Genomic DNA, 20,218 nt, shown 5'->3' on the forward strand with positions numbered 1-20,218 from the left:
GGTATTGTTTTTGATTTAAATTCCAGGTGACCTGATTTTATTCTCTTTTGTGGGGCGGGGTAAAGGGAACTTTAGTTACAAAATCTTATTTGACAGCCTTAGGTAACATTATCTTAGTTGTTTTATTGACTGAGTAGTAGTATGAGCAGGTGGTTTGATAGTGAGTATGAGTGTCTTTATAGAGGCGTGTTTTCTGTGGTATCCTTTTTACTGTAGTATCAACAAGGAGTCAGTGTGGCTGCTGGCCTTTTAACAGGCAGCAGTGATGAGTAACCATGTTTCCTCCACTAGAATAGGAAATGTTCCTTAACTTTCACTTTGTTCAGGATTAAATCCTGCTTTCCTATAGGCATCCTACATGACTTCTTAGTAAAAATACATTGGTAATGATATATGCCTAAAATTCCCTAGGCCTTTTGATTTTATATTCATCATTCCTGCCTTGTCAGCCACCTCACATGAAAAATTAGACTTCACTGGATCTTCGAAAGAATCTATAATATAATGTAATATAATAAAATTAATATAATATATTTGTGCATGTTACAGTGTGTGTGTGTGTCTGTGTTGTCCATGTACCTGTGTATAAGGATGAGAGGTTGACATTGAGTGCCTTCTTCAGTGGATTTCTACCTTATTTTTTAGCTGGAGTCTCACACTGAACCCAGGAACTTCCTGATTGTCTAGACTGGCTGGCCAGTGAGTCCTAGTAATCAGGTCTTTATGCCTCTGTAACAAATAGTATGGGCTGAACAATCTTGCTCAGTCTTGCTTTGTGAGTTTCATTCTACTTTCTATTCCTTATTTTGAAAATTAAGCTTTCCATTATTTCTTTCCTCTCAGGTTTGAGGTTAATATGCTTTGAAATTGCTTTCTTTTTCAGTATTTTTTGTTTAATGACAAATATCAAGTACCTGGGACATCCTAATCAATTCTGTATACAGGTTGTTGGCTGACAATGCTCTGTGTGAAAGATATGGTGTCCTTTAAAATTCTGTGAGGTGTGCCCTCAAAATAAACTTACTTGGAACTTCTTGGCAGTTATGGAAACCCAGACATGTGAATCCTCCTCTTACTAAAGGAGAAAAATACTGGACTTGTCGTACTAACTTGAGATATGTTTCTGAACAACTAAATGGAAGGCATTCCTTAAATGTAAGGAGATGAAAGCCGAATACTGGTGTTTTGACATTTTTTCTGTCTGCATACCAAAGTGTCTATAATTTTTAAAGACTTTTTCATTTTTTTTTTAAAGCCTTTTCAGAGAAAACATTTTAATGGATTTCTTGATATTGAGTAGTTGAGAATTTGAACTCGGGTCAGTTGACATTTTCCATTTTGGTTAGTAATTTTAAAAATGTGTGTAAATTATATAGCTATACCATCTTTGCATAGGATGCTTTATCAATATTTAACATCCCTCCCATTCTTTCAGCAGCTTTTTAGAACAATCTCTGTAGAATATTTTGGGGAAGAGTTTAAATGATGATTGTTGTAGTTGCCAATTAATCTCTTCTCTAATCAACCAGGCAGTGCGTGTTCCTCACTACCCACCTCAGTATTCTGGGTTCCTGAATGAAAGATAAACACACACACACACACACACACACACACACACACATTTAAGTCCTATATTTTAATATGCCTTAAACATCTGGGCCACTTCCGTGTGGCTAACACTTCCCCTCTGATACTCCTGAGTTATTACTTACTAATTTCTGTATTCCATCTTTGCTGCCCTAGACCCAATGCCGCTCTTCCCCTGCACTTACATGATTGGTATGCTCTCTCTTCTGCATGGCTCAGTCCTGGTCCTTACTGTTTTCCTGGTAAGGCGGTTCTATATCTTCCTGCTCCTTCCTCAATCCCTTTCCCAGGGATCCTAACTTCCTGCTTCTGTCTCCCTGCCCAGCCATTGGCTGCCAGCAACTTTATTTACCAATCAAAACCAACTAGGATCAGGGTCCCTCAGCATCTTACACGAGGATTCCCGAATAATTTTGGGGACCTAATTAACTAAGTAGCATTGGGCCAAATCCACAACAGATGATCTCCTCTACAAGTTTCACCAATTAAAAAAACAAACTTCTTTGTATTATCTCTATTTATATTTACATGAATTAAGAAGTAAGCAAGTTGTAAAGATGTCTGGGGAAAGGACGTCCGTTCCAAAATCTGCAACTTTGTGTTGTAGTATTTTAAGAGAGTTAGTACATTCTCAAATCTTGGTCTTTGTCAAAGACATTTATTTGGTGTTGTCTGTATGGTGAGAGATAGTCATTTATGCATTGGAATACATTTATGTTGCCCAACTTTGTATTTATAGTATGTTATTCATGCTGGACCCAACTTGCCCATCTTCTGCCTTAGCCTCCTAAAGACCTTGGTTTTACTTTTGGTATTGTCAGGAATTTGCATAAAGAACTATTAAATAATCAGTGATACATGTGGACTTTAAGTGCTCTTACTTTTCACAACATATGAATATTTGTGTATGGCATCTAGTGCCACAACAACATTGTTTATATTTTTAGCATAGTCAGTATTTTTTAAAAATAATCTATACCATATAGATGTTACTTGAGAGATCTAGTAATATTTTGTCAAACCGATAGTAAGTCTAAGAATGGAAATCACACACACAGCAAACATAACAAAACAAACAAACCAAAAAGTTCTGGGAAGCATGCCAGAACATGTTTGTGTTTTCCTTTAGAAATGATGGTTTGGTGGTAAAAAGGTGCTTAGTTTAAAAAATAAAAAAAAGATAAGAACCTTTAAATGTTGCATTTCTATGCAGAAATAATATTTAAAAATTGATTCCCCTTAATCAGATGCCTAACATATTTATCAGAAGTCTTTGAGGATGTAAATTTTTGACAGTGATTGGTCCTGTAAAGAACTTGCAAAGAAAAATATTATGCATAAAAGTTAACCAGTCCCAAAGGCAGCTATACTTCTCAATGAACTTTTATCGATTGAGAATAGCCTTTAAAACAATTAAAAAGTGCTCTGAGCAGCCAAGTGTGAAAGGTTAACTGCTTTTTGATATACATTAGTATAGAAAACAGGATACTAAAAGATCTACAATTTATTTATAATTGAATAAAAAAATGAGTAAGGAGTTTTCTTTTCTTTTCTTTCTTTCTTTTTTTTTTTTTTTTTTTTTTGAGACAGGGTTTCTTTGTGTAGCCCTGGCTATCCTGGAACTCACTCTGGAGACCAGGCTGGCCACGAACTCAGAAATCCACCTGCCTCTGAGGAATGAGTTTTCTAATTGGACTTAAGGCCTGCTTTATAGGAGGAAAATCATGCGTGGTAATAGACAGCTACTTGGGTAGTAAAGTCCTAGATCTTAGAGGAGAACCTGTAACCTCCACTTTAGTCAAGTGGGCAAGAGATCCTACAACAAAAGTGTAAACAGAACCTTTAGATCCCCCTTTCTTCCCTCTTTCTCTTTTGCCCTTAACCTTCTTTTCATCCCTTTCTCTTCTCCTTTTCCCCTCCCTCCTCTTCTCCCTCTCATCTCCCCCACTCCTTCCTCCTCTCCATCACAGCCTTCTTTCAAATAAAGTCTGACTATGAAGCCTGTGCTTGTAAAAATAAGTTTGATTTTCCTGTTGTAATTACCAAGGCCTAGTTCTGGAAGCGTTGAGCCTCCAAAATCTAATCTAGGGCTAGCATGTTTTCAGCCTCTGAGACTTAACTGCTGAATAAGCTCACCTTTTCTTGTTCTTAACTCTGGCTGGTTGGTTCAACTCAGCTGTTCTGGCTCAAACTCCTCTCCAAGCTGATTTACTCAATTTAGCTTTTCTTTTGGCCTCTGAATTGCTCTGCTCAGCCTCAAACTAACTCTAGCAATATTTTCTAATTTTCTGGCTTTTGCTTTTTCTGTCTTTACCTGGGTCTAGTTTGTTCTCTTCAATCTGTCTCTGTAAAACTCTCTCAGTAAAACTGCCTCTTTCTTTCCTGACCCTGCTCCTCATGAACTCTACTGTATTCCTGCACTGTACTCTCTTCCTATACTGTCTGTCTCTCCCTTAGGTAGTTTCCCTCTCCTTTCTCTTCTTGTGGGAGTGGGGCATAGCCTGTTCTGTCAAATCTTTTTCTGATTTGTCACTTTTTCTGCCACTCAATTAGACATCACTTTCAAACATGGGTGCTTTCTTCTGCAAATTAGCTTTACCTTCATTGTTTGGGATTAAATGTGAATACTAAGGGTGTGTCTATATTCTAGTCAGAGGGATTAAAGTTGTGTGCTAAGGACTGAGCCACACCCTAACTAGAAACAGGTTCAAATAATCCTGTAACACATAGCTGCTCTTGAACTTTGAATGGTCCTCATGCCTCAGCCTCTTTAGTATTATGGTACCAGGTTTGTAATACCATATCAGACTTTTTTTATTCAGTTTTTATCCACTAGAAATTGTGCTGCTTGTAAACTGAAGAAACATAGTTAAAAAGATAGAAAAAGTTGTTGGTGATATTTCTTTTAAAACTATGTATGGATATTTTGACCATTTTGATTGTGTCTTTGAACCACATGTGTACCTGGTACTCAAAGAGACCAGAAGAGAGCATCGTATCTCCTAGAACTGCTGTTTTTTTTCAGATGGTTCTGAGTTCCTGTGTAGGTGCTAGAAGTGGAACGCAGGACCCTCTGCTATTATGCTGAGCCACCACCCTCTGCAGTTTTAAGCTGGTAGATGTTACTTTGAAGAAAGCACTCATGGTGAGAAGTGCCTTTTATGTTCACTACTTTGACCCTCAAGGGTGCTGCTGCTTGTTCCATCACAGTGCAGATGTGATTACTCTTAAGGTCACTCACACTTATACTAATTTCTGCTCCTCCTCTGTCCTCACCCCCCATTTTCACTGTCAGTCCTGCTCAGGCTCCTTCACATCAATCACTGTCATCAGCACTCTGTCATGCTCACCTTCATCCCATTCATTCTCACTTTCACTTTTTTGCATAGCTTTGATGAGTTTAATGAGAAGAGGGTCTACATCGACTATCAAAAATTTCCTCTTTTTTCTTCTTTTTAAATTATTATTATTCTTTAATCTTTTTTACAGCACAGTTTTTATCCCCCTCCTGGTCTGCCTTTCAACAGTTCCACATCCCATTCCTCCTCCTCCTTCTCCAAGATGATGTTTTCCCCCTTCCCCTACCCTAACTGACCTCCCCACTGCCTGGGGCCTCAAGTCTCTCTCAATGGTTAGGTGCTTCTCTCATTGAGGCCAGACCAGGCAGTCTTCTGCTGTATATGTGCCAGGGGACTCATATCAGCTAATGTATACTGGTAGCTCAGTGTCTGAGAGATCCCGGGGGTGGGGGGCCCCAGGTTAGTTGAGACTGCTAGTCTTCCTATGGGGTTGCTCTCTTCCTCAGCTTCTTCTAGCTATTTCACTTATTCAATCGCATGGGTCTGTGGTTCTGTCCATTGGATGGGTGTAAGTATCTGCATCTGACTCTTTCAGCTGCTTGTTGGCCCTCTCAGATGGCAGTCTTGCTAGGCTCCTGTAAGCACTCCATAGCATCAGTAATAGTGTCAGGCCTCAGAGCTTCCCCTTGAGCTGGATCCCAATTTGGGCCAGTTACTGGACCTTTCCCTCAGTCTCTTCTTCATTTTTGTCCTTGCAGTTCTTTTAGACAGGGACAAAACTCTGGGTCAGAGTTTTTGATTGGGGGCTGGCAACCCCCATCCCTCCACTTGGTGCCCTGTCTTTCTACTGGAAGTGGATTCTACCAGTTCCCTCTTCCCACTGTTGGGCATTGCATCTAAGGTCCTTCCTTCTGAGACTAGTCTCTCACCTCCCAGGTCTCTGGTATACCCCACTTCCTACACACACACACATACACAGAGAGAGAGAGAGAGAGAGAGAGAGAGAGAGAAAGAGAGAGAGAGAAAGAGAGAGAGAGAGAGAGAGAGAGAGAGAGAGAGAGAGAGAGAGAGAGAGAGAGAGAGAAGGAGAGAGAGAGGAGAGAGAGAGAAGGAGAGACAGACAGACAGACAGACAGAGACAGAGACAGACCCAGGTTGCCTGTTTCCATTCTTTCTGCTGCCCCTCAGGGCTTCATTCTTGTTCCCCCTTCTCCTAGTACCTGATCATGTTCCTTCCCCTTTTCCCCTCCTAGTCACTGCTTTCCTCTGTCCTGCATGATTACTTTCTTCTCCCTCCCAAGTGGAATTGAGGCATCCTTACTTGGGCCCTTTGGCTTGTTAACTTTCTTGAGTTCTGTGGATTATATCCTGGGCATTATGTACTTTTTTGGCTAACATCCACTTATACATACCATGTATGTATTTTTGGGTCTGAGTTTCCTCACTCAAAGTCCTTAGTCATCAGGGAAATGCAAATCAAAAAGACCCTGAGATTCCACCTTATACCAATCAGAATGGATAAGATCAAAAACAAAGGTGACAGCACATGTTGGCAAGAATGTGGAGAAAGAGTAACATTCTTCCACTGCTGGTGGGATTGCAAACTGGTACAACCATTCTGGAAATCAATTTGGAGATTCCTCAGAAAATTGGAAATAGATCTACCTGAAGACCCAGTTATACCACCATTGGGCATATACCCAAAATATTCTCCACATGATACAGCAGCACATGGTCCACTATGTTTATAGCAGCCTTACTTGTGAAAGCCAGAAACTGGAAACAACCCAGATGTCCCACGACAGAAGAATGGATACAGAAAATGTTCCATTTACACAATGGAATACTATTCAGTTATTAAGAACGAGGCCATCATGAGTTTTGCAGGCAAATGGTTCGAACCAGAAATTTCCATTTAAAGACTTGATAAACCTTAGTTACTACCATTTTGATGTAAACCATCCTTTGAAAGATTGCCAGAGAACTGTAGAATGGGACTTTAAAGATAGAATACCCCAGGTTTGTCTCTGTAGGCCAAAATTGTTTCCTGGCTTACTTTTGAAGCTATAACTTATACTGGACAGTGACAATAAGCCATGAAGAGTTAACAGAGAAGCAGGAAGTTTGGAAGGAAGAATTGCCATCTTAAAAGTACAAGACAAACATTTAGAAGCAGCCAACTACCTAACCCGATAAGTGAAGCCGTCTGATTTCTTGCTTTGCTATACTGTGGAACTGAGGAAATTGGAAGCTTGGAAGTATTCTGTGTCAGTTCTTTCAATGTGTGTGACTCTTTTGTCAGTGTAGATTTAAGAGACCATTAGTTTTAAGTGTTGGTTTACTGTGGCTTTTGAAGCTTTGTCTTCGTTACAAGAACCTTTACCCATTGGGCCATCTTGCTGGCCCTGTATATTTTATGTCTGTGAAAAAAGTTTAAAAATATTTTTGGATAAAATTGGGGATATTTCATATTGAGCATCAGTATTCCATTTATTTCTGATAGCTTTTTATTATTTACTTTATGCGTATAAATATTTTGCCTGCATGAATATATGTGAACTATGTGCTTGCTTGGTGTCCAAGAAGTTCAGAAGAGGGCATTGGAAACCCTGGATATGGAATTATATATAATTGTGAGCTGCCACGTGGGTACTGGGAGTTGAACCTGGGCCCTCTGGAAGAGCAGTAGGTGCTTTTAAATGCTGAGCTTTCTCTTAAACCCTATTTTTTTTTTTTTTTAAGATTTATTTATTTTATTTATATGAATACACTGTAGCTGTCTCCAGACACACCAGAAGAGGGCATCAGATCCCATTACAGATGGTTGTGAGCCACCATGTGGTTGCTGGGAATTGAACTCAGGTCCTGTGGATGAGGAGTCAGTGCTCCTAACCACACAGCATCTCTCCAGTCCCTCTCCAAGCTCTGTTTAGGAAAGGTTTTATTTTTCTGTGTATGATTTTGTAACAGTAACAGTAAAGGACTGCTAAATAATTGTGCTTGAAATAACCATGCATGCGCACATGCATGCAGGCATGCACACACTCACGTACACATTTGCTTACAAGTTTTTCTGATATGTTGAACATCCTAAAATTACTCATTTGTATAGTGTTGCACAAAACATTTTGATACTGCTTTATTATTTAATTTGTACAATAAGATGATGAATGAAAAAAATCTTTGATTTCTTTGATCTGTCTTCTTTAGCTAATTTTCTGGACTTCTAGTCTATCCCTAGAGTGGAAAGAAGAATAAAAGAGAAATAAGAATTGCTTTTCAAATTATATTTTAAGCACCATTGACTTTTCTGGTAGATTAAGTTACCATTGGGAGGCACAGCATGTCCTGAAATATATGCACATTGTGGAATGGCTAAGACACATTAATTTACATGTGTATTCTTATACAGACTTAAAATCTAACCCCCAGTGTTATATATAACTGATTGAAATCAATGGCTATCTGTGATTAGGCGTGGGCTCAGTAGCTTGTGTCCTGCTCTAGCATATGTGTGTATTCTGTATTCTCAGTCACTTGATCATAACTTCTAGGAAAGAACCTTAGATTTTTAAATTGCCAAAACATTTTTTTTTTCTTAATGTTGTTTCACACATAGGAAAGTTGTAAGAGGGTAAGGTTGGTTACCCTTCTTCTGAAGGGTTCTGAAAGATGATTTCTTAATTAGAAAAAATATAATGTGAAATTGTAATAATTGTAATAACAAATGATACTTTATTTCCAACCACCTGTTTAGTACTTAACAACTTTAATTGTTGCAGTATATTTTGCCTTTTATCTCTTATTAAGTACTTTGTATGTTAGAGAGTAGATAAGATAGATAGTCTTATACCAGGCATGTTTTTGGAAAGTACATTTGTATATTTTTACTCAAAACTATTGGCCACACAGCTTTATAAAATGGTTAGATGTTGGAATGGAGAGATGGCTCAGTGGTTAGGAGCATTGGCTGCTCATCCAGAGGTCCTGAGTTTAATTTCCAGCAACCACATGGCAGCTCACAACCATCTACAGTAGGATCTGATGCCCTCTACTGTCATACAGGCATACATGCAAATTGAGTATCTATACATAAACACATATCTTAAAAATGGCTAAGTGGTTTTTTTATATTGAGATTAACACATTATAACTAATTCATAGTTGTGCTTCACAAAAAAGTAAAAGCTTAACAAGTAGAAATTGTTGAAAATAAAATTAAGGAAACATGGAACAGTTAAATAATTATTCTATTTCATGTTAAATGATATCTAGATATTATGCAGGCATCTACATGTCTGTGTGTGTCAGGTCAGGTCACCAAGTGGTAAGAAAATGAAACAGTTAGTGCTAGTTACCAATTTGTACATGTACTTTGCATGAAATAATGCATAAGCTACTGAGAAACTTGATTGTGACTAGAATTCCTGATTTTCTACAGTTAGATTGAATTATGGATCTAGAGAAAAATGTGGACACTGAATCAGCCTGCTTAATTTTATAGATATGGAAAGAGGTAGTGAAGGATTTGTTTGCTTGTTCAAGGTTACATATGAGGTTGTAGATTTAGTCCAGAATCTTTAAGCTAGGAAGGTCTTCCATGAGGTTTTGCAGGAGGAAAAAAAAAATAAACACATGGATATATAACTATATAGTATGAGTATGTATGTGCATTCGTGTGATTAAGTTATCTCTTTTCCAGGATATAGAAAATAGCACTAAGTCACAAGGATGCATGAAACAGCATTCAAGAATGTGCCTTGCATGCACACTTTTATGCCTAGTTATTTATTTTAAAATGGCAGCTCGGACTATTTGGAATTATTTTGGTAGAATAAACTTAGGGAGAGAGATTAGAATGTACCATTTGAACAACAGCATCCTAGTGTAGAACTATCTTTTGAAATCACAGTGTGAACATTAAGACTTTAAAAAATACAGTTAGATACATTTAGTATGTTTTCATAAGTATCATGTTATTTTATTTATTGTTTAGTTAGGGAATGTATAGGACAGAGGCTAGTTACCCAACTCGCTTCAGGAAAAGGGAGGAAGATTGTCAGATGTTTCCTTATAAGCAATTTTCTTTACCTATGGGGGAAAAATGATGGTCTGGATCTAGGAAATCATCCTGAAAATGTGTCTAACATTAAAAGATAAATGTTAGAAGGTTCACAGTGATTAAAGTGATGATTTGTTTGTCTTTTGTCTACAAACATAATATTGCTGTTTCCCCTTCCTTGTCATCCCTTGTGTGCTACAAAATTCTCTTTAGACTCTCAGTAGAATACTTCAGGAAGCTACTGTTCATTGACTGGAAACCAAAAGTGCTGCCCATTTGGTACTTTGGCTACAAGCAGTGTTAGTGTGTTTTGGTCATATTTTAGTTAAAATATTCTGCTTCAATGGACTCTTCTTTTGAAAATTGAAAATAGCTATGCAGTGTTTTTTATTACTTTTATTTTTTAGTCCAGTTGTTACCCTCCTCCTGGTCTGCCCACCAACAGTTCCTCATCCCATTCCTCCTCCCCAACCCCCAAGGTTGTATATTCCCATTCATTCTGCTGGCCCTCAGGGCTTCTCTCCTGCTCCCTGCCTGCCCCAATACCTGATTGTGTTCCCCTTCCCCTGCCCCCTTCTGCTCTCCCACCCAGGTCTCTCCCTTCCTCTGCCTCCCATGATTGCTTTCTTCTCCTTCCCATGAGTTAAGTGGAGAGAAATGCACACAGAACACCCATCTAACAAATCAAACAAAGGCAGGTCAGGCAGTTTCTTGGAGCTAGAAATTGCAATGCTTTAAGAGGGAGTTGTTATTCACACAACCTGTGGGCCAGATGCATCCCAGAATGAATTTCTGTATTTAAGTGTTTGGAAAAAAAAATCAAGGATAATATTTTGTGAGATGTTAAAATTACAAAAAGTTTAGTTTTTAATCTGCATAAATAAAGTTTTATTGGAATACAAACTCTGTTCATTCATTTACTGTCTATGGATACTTTTGTACTTCACAAGCAGAGTAGTTGCTTGTGCAGACCATATGGCCTGCACAGCCTAAAATACATACTGTCTGGACCTTTACTAAAACTCTTGCCATCCCTGTTTTAAGATAAGAGTGTGGGCAGTACATGCTTTTAGAATTTTTAGTACAAGAGAAACTTGGTTTGCTCATGTTTTGAAGAAGTTTCTGAAGAGAAATAACTTAGAAAATGGTTGCTGATGTGTCCAGATAAATAGTAGCAGCAGACCTTCTCTAGAATACAGATGCCATAGTTATCATATAGTTTGCAATATGTCATTTCATGACAGCATTTATGCACATAGACACTACAAACTCATAATTACATCTCTGTTAGTACATTCTGTTAGTACATTGTAGAACAGCTGTTCCCAAGACTTACTTAGGTCCTTAGAATTAAGAAACTTGTGTTAGTTTGTTGTTGCTAGGACAACATACCAGCCATCAATGACTTAAAAGATTTATGCTGGATCCCTGTTTTCTTGTCTTAGCCACTTGTTGGTTGGTTTCATTGCTGTGGACCTGAGTACAGATGTGAACCTTGTGACTGGGAATACGCAGTCTAGCCACACAGTTCATGGCAGACAAGAAGCAGAGTGAAAATTGTCCCAAGTGACCTACTTCACTAAGCCCCCAGGGATCTTGTAAAATACCATACTATAGGGCACTGACATGGGACTAACTTGTTGGTTATGCCAAAGACCTCAGTGTCTAGTCACCTTCCAGTAATGCCATGTCTGGGGACCAAATCTTCAACACATGGGCCTTTGGGGCTGATATTTCCTGTCTATACCACAACTACCTGGAGAAATTTTTTTTTTTTAAATGCACATTGTATGTTTTCCATGTTAGAAATTAGGTCATGTTAAGATGGCAGTTTGTTAAATGGCAGGTATTGAATATTCTACATTAGTAAAAGAAATCTTTATGAAAAATGTTTTCTGAATCAAAAAGAAATGTGATGTTTTTGTAACTTTCATGATCTTTTAGTAGAAAACAATGGTGGGATTCCTTATCTATCTTTTTTATTTAGCTACCAATGTATGTTACTTTGATGGTTGTATTATTTTGATCTATCCATACACAATTAACTAGTTAGAAAAGAGAAAATACTTTCATAGTTTATTTAGAGAGTTACACCTTTTCTTTTTTGATACCAAAGTTCACAAAGTAGCCTCATTTTTTAGAACTCAGTTGATCCCTCTCACCTTGAGTGTTTTTTAACACATGAATGCATTGTAAACATCACATTAATTCTTTTATAAAATAATGATTCTCTGAATTATGTGGGTCTTCTGGATATTGGCTCATTCATTATTCAGAATTCAAAGGCCACTTTTGTGAATATTACCACTGATATCACTATCACATGTTATCCTAATGGTAGTAGATGCAAGTCTCTCACAATTCCTGTTTTTACCACCAGATTCAAGGTTTACCACTGGCAATGCATATTAATATAAATTGCTCTACTTGAGTTAACAGACTCATTTTTGAGAGCATATCTGCCAGATTCGAAAGTCTCAATGGCCCTGGTTTGTTTAGTCTACAGAGTTGAAGGTACTACAGCCAAACTATACAGGAGAATGGTGTTTTCTTAGGTTGTATTATATCACACAAAATATTAAAAAGGAGGGCTAACCATGGAAGGGTTGAAATGTAATAAAATTAACAATTGTTGTTAGTTTTTGTGTGTTTAGATGAAGCTGACATTGTCAAGAGAAATTTTGTGATATATGTAGGCAATTTATATTCCTGTGGTTATTTTTATGCCTAAAGCATGGAGATGCAAATGCAAAGTTGCAGCATTAGGGGGAGTGCCTTAAGTGGTTGCCTTCTGCAGAACCTTGATCTTAGGAAGGTACAGCTACATTACGTCTTCTGCTATCTTACAGGTGCTATACTTGGCAGATCAGAAACTCAGGAGTGTCTTTTCTTTAATGCTAATTGGGAAAGAGACAGAACCAACCAGACTGGTGTTGAGCCTTGCTATGGTGATAAAGATAAACGGCGACATTGTTTTGCCACCTGGAAGAATATTTCTGGTTCCATTGAAATAGTGAAGCAAGGTTGTTGGCTGGATGATATCAACTGCTATGACAGGTAAGGATGTATTTAATTTTATGATGGAGTTCAGTGACTTTCCTTCTCTCTGTCCTGCCTAGAAAAAGGAAAGAAAGATCAGTGCATGGATTTTCAAGTAAGTATTTCTTCCTGTTTTGAAGATGAAATTATGAAGACTATCATAACATTCATTCACCACTGACAAGATTTTTCTAAATAATAAATACACCATACTTCTGCTTTATTCTTGATATGTTTTGAATAAGCTACAAGTAGTGAGAACCCTTAAATATGAATAATTTTTACCATCTTATTAGCATTATGCTTTAATGCCAATTTAATAATCACTTTAAAAGAAAATATATGTATTGAAAAGTATATCCTTAAAGAGGAATAATGATTTGTTGCGGTGTTCAGTTTTCATTCAGTTTTTTTCTTTATATATTTGGAAGAAATTGGGCCTTTTGTTTTTTACCCCAAGAGATATTTATGTTGACATTCATTATTATATCAGAACTAAAAACTCATATAAAGCTACATTTTCTTTAACATATCTTATTTAAATTGTTTTATACTGGAATAAATAAATGGTAATGCTATTGAGTACTTCTGATCTTTCTATAGGAAGGGACATCGATATTGGACTGATCATTTTCCTGCCTGCCTGCAGCTTTTGCACTAGGGGTGGGTGTTGTAAATAGTAGAGGCCTGCGCAGCCCTAGGTGACCAGCTGTTCTGAACTCAACAAGTTGTGCTCTAGCTGCTGAGCATTCTGACTTTTTCCAGGAGCCTCAGTTACCTACAGTTGATGATTGATTAGCCATATGTGACCTAGGCATGCATTGAATAAATTATGAAAGTTAAATTAGCTTCATGATATATTAAAGCATAATCATTTAGTTATATATTTAATATTTGGGTTATGCTTCAAAGTCTGTAAAATTTCTAAGAATTATTTCTCTATACTTACATTATTTACTTGTATTTCTGACTATTAGTATAGGTACATAATTAAGTGATATCTACTATTATAAAAGGAAATGGGAAGACAATAGAAAAAAATGTAGGGGTTATCTTTACTCTAACTGATCTTTTATTAGTTCATATGATGAAGCTGTGTTTGTTTGCATGTGCATATGTGTTATATGTGTATGTATACATACATACATATGTACGTGTAGTGAAAACTCCTATACTTCTTACCTCTCAACTCAACGTTTTACTTATGTGAGAACCAGGCAGTACTGAAATGCTTAGTGAGCCATCCATTGGAGCCTCATAGAGCGCATTACTCAGCATAAAGTGCTTGCTCTCAGTGATGTCTACACTAGCTTTGTTTCTGTGGGTTAAATGCTAATAATATAGAAATTTCTGAATCCAATATTTATGCTCTAAAATTGATTGAATAAATCAATTGAACAAATAAGGATAGTATGAGAAAGGGAATTTTCTTGAGTTAAGGGTTTTTCTTTTCAGTGCTTGGAAGCATGACTATTAATTTTTAAATTACATATTCCTTATAAAACAGCTTGACTTATCTTTTAATTTCTTCTAAGTTGATGTTAATAGATTCTCTTTAGAGTTTGATACTGGTAAAGCCATTAGCTCTTAAGCTTGAACTTTTATCTGGAGTTGTCTCAGTTGTTGCTGAATTCTACACAAAGCAGGCTCATTGATGTTTAACAGCAGTAAAGTTGATTTTAAAAGGAAAGATTTATATAGCTGTATCGTAGTAGCTGATTGAAGCTAGTTTCTCAAGGGTAAATCTTATCAAGGCTGCTCCTTTTTATTTTTATTTAGTTTGTCCTGATTTTGATCGGTCTGAGGGATGAGAGCCTGTGTGTTTGTTGTTCATACTAGTTTTCTGCTTTTTTGTTTTCTTAAAATACAATCCTGTTCATCTGTTCAAGAATTGTAAATCTACTACTCTGAGGATCTTTGATGCTGAAATAAGTTCTGTTCCTGAGAGACAAGCTCACATCACTTAGTGTATGTGTGTATTTATTTAGCTTTATATCTAGTTTTCAGTTTTTAATATTTACAAAATAGGGAGTTATATTTCCCATGAGCAAATGCAACTCCTAGACTAAATTAGCTCACTGACTTTATGTTCTTCTTCAAGCTTCTCTAATAGTTAAAAAGACAACAAAGGAGATAGTTACCTTAGATTGCTTGTTTAACCACATTAAAGCAATAGTCTGAGGAAGTCAGTGTGATCATCATAAACTCAGATGTTTATTTTTTTCTGTTGAGACTTAGTAACAGAAATCTAGGAACAGTATTAATTTAAAGAGCTGATTATTGGATACTCCTGAATGCCTTGAATTTTAAAATAATGACTCCTGTCTCAGAAGAAACACATCTATTGTGCGGTCAATATAATGCTATATGTGTTAATCATTCTTTCCTTTTTCTTTTCTTTTTTAAAAATAGGACTGATTGTATAGAAAAAAAAGACAGCCCTGAAGTGTACTTTTGTTGCTGTGAGGGCAATATGTGTAATGAAAAGTTCTCTTATTTTCCGGAGATGGAAGTCACACAGCGTAAGTGTATAGTGAAAATATACATTTGTGTTGTTGGCTAATTTACTACTACTTTCTTATACTCTATTCGCCCCGGCCCCCAACTATGGTTACTACTTACTATAGGATTGTGTAGACCAAATCCGAGCCATTTCCTCTTCCCTCTTTTGCAGCCACTTCAAATCCTGTTACACCGAAGCCACCCTATTACAACATCCTGCTATATTCCTTGGTACCACTTATGTTAATTGCGGGGATTGTCATTTGTGCATTTTGGGTGTACAGACATCACAAGATGGCCTACCCTCCTGTACTTGTTCCTACTCAAGTAAGTTATTGTCCTGTATTTTCTTTTGTATGTTTTATATTTTAAAGGATTATTTACTGCAGTATAACTGAGTAGTATGTTAGTTATTTTTGTTGGAGTTCATTGTGGAATGTTTATTGTCATGAAAACTATAGCCTATTGCAGTCTTACTAATTTTGTATGCTCTAAACTTCTTAAAGGTTGAGGTAGAATCAGGTCTTGACATCATCACTAGTCTCCTCTGTAGTCTCACTGTAGGGTCTTAAGTATGGAATGCACTCTGCTTTCATATTGAAGTTATTAATGATGAAAAAGTGGCCTCAGAATCTTGTTTGTCTTTTCTGTGCTTTCTCCTATTCAGATTTAATGACTTTTAAAAGACCCATTGCCAAAACACCTTGATTATTACCCATAAAGTTAGGCAAGAAAGTATGGAAAAGGGAAGTTTTGTAAAGGCTTTAGGGATATATATTTATAAAGATCTTTCAAGTAGAAGTTGCAGAGAAATATTTCTTACCATGTATTACTGGTAATTCAGGTATGTTGATTTCTTTACAGCATAGCAAATATTAATTGGATAGTAAAAACTTTAAAAAAATGTCTTTGATTTTTACTCACTTCATAAGTATTTCTGAAAATGTAAACTGGGTAATGAGATTAACTGCCCTGAATTTTTTTTAGTATCCATTATATAGAGTGCTGCTCTTAGTTCAGTGCCACACAGGACTTTTCATGGGAATAGCTAATAATCCACTTGCCCAAGAAACCGATAATTTTTGTTTATACTTCTTTGAGCCTAATTTTTACTTTGTTTCTTTTAACACTTTAAGATTTAAATATCGTGGGCTTTCTGGGTCTATTAGTTTAACTGTATTTTTCTATTATTAGTAGGCTGACTGGTAAAACTTGATGAAAGAAATTAGGAAAATCTGGTATTTTAATGGTAAAAAAAAATTCCTCTATCTAGGCATTATTTACATAACATACCTAATAATATGTTGTCACCTCAGATTAGCTCTTTGATCTCTGTAATCTTTGAAAAATGCATATGGAAAAATAAACCCAATGGTAGGTAACTTCCATTCTTCTGTCACTGACTTTAAAATTTTGTTTCAGTATCTAAATTTAGAAGAGAAAGTAAAGTACTTTGTGCCCCAATAATTCTCTGAAATTACCCTACATTCATAAATGTGACAGAAAAATCTAAAATACACATTTAAGGGAACTTTATATTATAACTTATAGAATTTTTATTAAAGGAAGTTTTGAACATTAATATAGTATTATAGATAGAGCTGGTATGCGAGTGTTGTTAAGATGTTCTGTGTGTGTGTGTGTTTATATATTAGATGACTTTCATAAGAAGTACTAATTAAGAGTTTTAACACTTTTTATTTAAGAAAGGAAAGACACTATTACAATTCATAAATAATAGACTGAGACCTGTTATAAGTATCCCCTCTGGGTTTCAGATATATGTTGCTATTGATATTCTTGTACGTGTTTAGGAATGCTAAAAAACAAGGAGTCACTTTTGTGGTTGAGTAACTTGGCATGGACAAATTTTTATAAAAAAGACAACCCTGAAGTGACTTAAAACTTTCTTTGGCTTTTAAACTGTGTGCAAAATGGCATTGTTTTCTTATGTGGAATCTCTGATCACCTCAGACTTTCTCTGACACAGTGTAACTGCATGGTTTAAGTCTTATTTTTGGTGAGAGTTTTTATATAAATTTTGTAATCCTTTTAAATTTAAAAATAATCAGAGGTAATTACATCAAGCATTTACTGATTATTTAAGTGCTTGTTCTAGGGTGGTGTTACGAATAATTCTACACACACATACACAAAACAAACACACAAAGGGCTGTTTTTCACTGACTTCTAGATTGTGATACTGGTATGTAAGTATCATCTTTGGGATTTGTAAATCATTCACATTCCTCAACCATACTTATGAAAGTGTAGAATGGAGCTGTTAATAAAGTATATTTAATAAGTACTAAAAATTAATTTAATGTAATTAATTTTTATCTCCCAGGACTTAGTATGTAGTATTAGATTATAGATAAACTGTGATGTACGAAGTTAGGAATATCAGAGCTGGAATCTAAGCCAAGATGCTTTTTAAGCTTTGCTGCTTCTGCTTTTCTGTTTTGCTCCTCAGAGAGCAAATACTTTTTCAGAGAGCAGATACTTTTGAATACTATTTAGGTAATTCAGTAACATCTTTGGCATCTCTATATCATGTTATTGTCTAGTTTAGCTTACTGCTTCAGATATTGAGTAGTTTGTGAGCACTGCCATCATCTTGCTAGCCTCTTATGAAGATGAAAAAACATACATCACAGCTCTGCAGAAAACACATACTCATGTGCTTCCCTTTAAAAGTTGTTTGAAAATGTAGAATATGTTTTTGAACAAGTGATTGGGTCATAGACAGAAATTTCTGGTCATTGGTTTGATTTTACCAGTATGCACTCATTGTTTAAAATGTTTGAAAGAAGGAATGAGTAGGTAGGTAAGATACACTGCACAGTTAAAGTCTTGTGGACATGCCTCTATTTTACCTGCTAGATGCCCACCTTCCCAGTTAAAAGACCTGTTAGGAAAAGATCTTACAATCTTGCCAAGAACATTTTCTTTGCACCTTGTTTAATTTCTTTAGGAAAATGGCATAGTAATTTTTACTACTTAGTGACACTTTCAAATCTTTAGCTAATGGCTGGTTTAAGAATAAACTGGTATCTTGTATGGACTTGACCTTAGCAATATCAATTATTATGTCAGTTAAGTAATGGGAGTCATTATAGTAAAGATATCATTTATTTAGAGTACTTTTATTAGTATTATCTTCAGTGATATTAGGGCATGCATAATTTAAAATCTGTTTCTTTTAAATTATGATTCTTTATAATGAACAAAAACCATTCACTGTAAAATAATTTAGCATGATTAAGGATATAAACAAGGCATGCCTCTGTGTGATTAAGAATTGAAGCTACTGAGGTTTCTAACTCACCGTTGTTTCACGGTGTCACTGCTTTCACAGTCATCTGAGATGAAAGTTGGAGAGCTAATGCTCTAAGCTCTGCCATTTCCCAGACCCCATTCACCACCTTTTATCTTGATGGTATTGTATTCAGAGTGTGTCTGCCCTTGAGGTTATGGATGTCTCTGTAACCTTACAACTGGTCTTGCTTTTATGCTCTTCTTCACCTCTCTATTGCTAGAATAGTACTTTACATGTTGGATTATGTTGCTGCTGTGATTTTAAGTACTCAAGGACTGTTACTGCTTTGCACCCCATCATATGTGGTCCACCATATACCATCTTCTGATTTTTTTTCTCCATGCTGTACCCAAAGCCTTCTAGTATAGACATCTAATAATTATATTCTTTCCTCTTTGATTCAGGTAAATAATCTCAAGAGAGAAAGGCTCAGAGTAGTCTGTATACATATTGTATCTTATTTCATTATTCCTAAGCTTCTTGAAGACAAAGTATATAACAGCTGTGTTTATAATGTTTGTGAGGGATGACCATCCTGCAAGTACTAAATCCAATGTTGAGTTTCTTTTCTGTAGAGTCTCATTGATATGATAAGATTAATCCCAGGAATTCCTGTAATAAACATTCAGCTACTTTTAGAATTTTTCCTTGAGAGAAATCTGTATTTTGGAGGATATACAGTAAGTTGAAGTATTCCTAGCTTTTATAAGACAGTGACATGATCCCAGCCTCAGGAAGCAGCCTCTCACTTTGTATTATATAGGTCGCTTTTCTTTTGCTTATGCTGGAACTCTTTCCACACATAGGAAGAAGCTCATCCACAGTGAGTAAATTGAATGCAAACTGGTTTTTCTGGTGATAGTGAGTCATGAGTATGAGGGAATTGATGGACTGACTCTGTTATTAAGCCTTATTATATTATTACTATACCTTTGTTGTGGTAAAGAGTTAATGTGGTCTCAGTAAAACTGTTTGTGAACTTAAGTTTCCCATTTATAAGATCTGTGTATATGGTTATAATACCTGCCAGTTGATAAGGTAAAGATTAGAGTCTAGAAATTGCTTACCTTAAATAAGATACAAAGTTAGCTTTTTGTTCATTTCAAAAGGCTATATATCTAGCACACTAGTATTGCAGCATTGTTCTTTTTAAAGTGACATCAGCTTCTTTAGTCCTTATGACATTTTGTCTAGTTGTTGCTTTGAGATGGAGTAAGGGCTTTCATATGTTGGGGATCCCCAAGTTGAGCATGCAAAGTAACCACTGACCTTAATATTAAAACAATAATAGGATGAAATTTCATGCCAAATTCCTCTGAGAAACCAAGTCATCTCTGAAAATATTTTGTAGGGTTTTCTTCTTGATTGTTAACTTATATACACATCTACTGAAAAGTAATGAGAAACCAA

General features: G+C 36.1%; 1 protein-coding gene across 2 annotated transcripts in view; it reads left to right on the top strand.

Annotated features, from left to right (window-relative positions):
- The window catches only part of Acvr2a (activin A receptor type 2A), an 80,333-nt gene that overhangs the window by 34,523 nt on the left and 25,592 nt on the right, over positions 1–20,218 (top strand). For both annotated transcript variants that reach the window (XM_031370178.1, XM_031370176.1), the window contains exons 2-4: positions 12,798–13,005; positions 15,400–15,509; positions 15,662–15,816. In XM_031370178.1, the coding sequence (XP_031226038.1) occupies positions 12,798–13,005; positions 15,400–15,509; positions 15,662–15,816 (473 nt within the window). The remainder of the gene's footprint in view (positions 1–12,797; positions 13,006–15,399; positions 15,510–15,661; positions 15,817–20,218) is intronic.

This window comes from Mastomys coucha, unplaced genomic scaffold (genome assembly GCF_008632895.1).
Source record: "Mastomys coucha isolate ucsf_1 unplaced genomic scaffold, UCSF_Mcou_1 pScaffold15, whole genome shotgun sequence".
NCBI classification, from domain to species: Eukaryota; Metazoa; Chordata; class Mammalia; order Rodentia; family Muridae; genus Mastomys; species Mastomys coucha.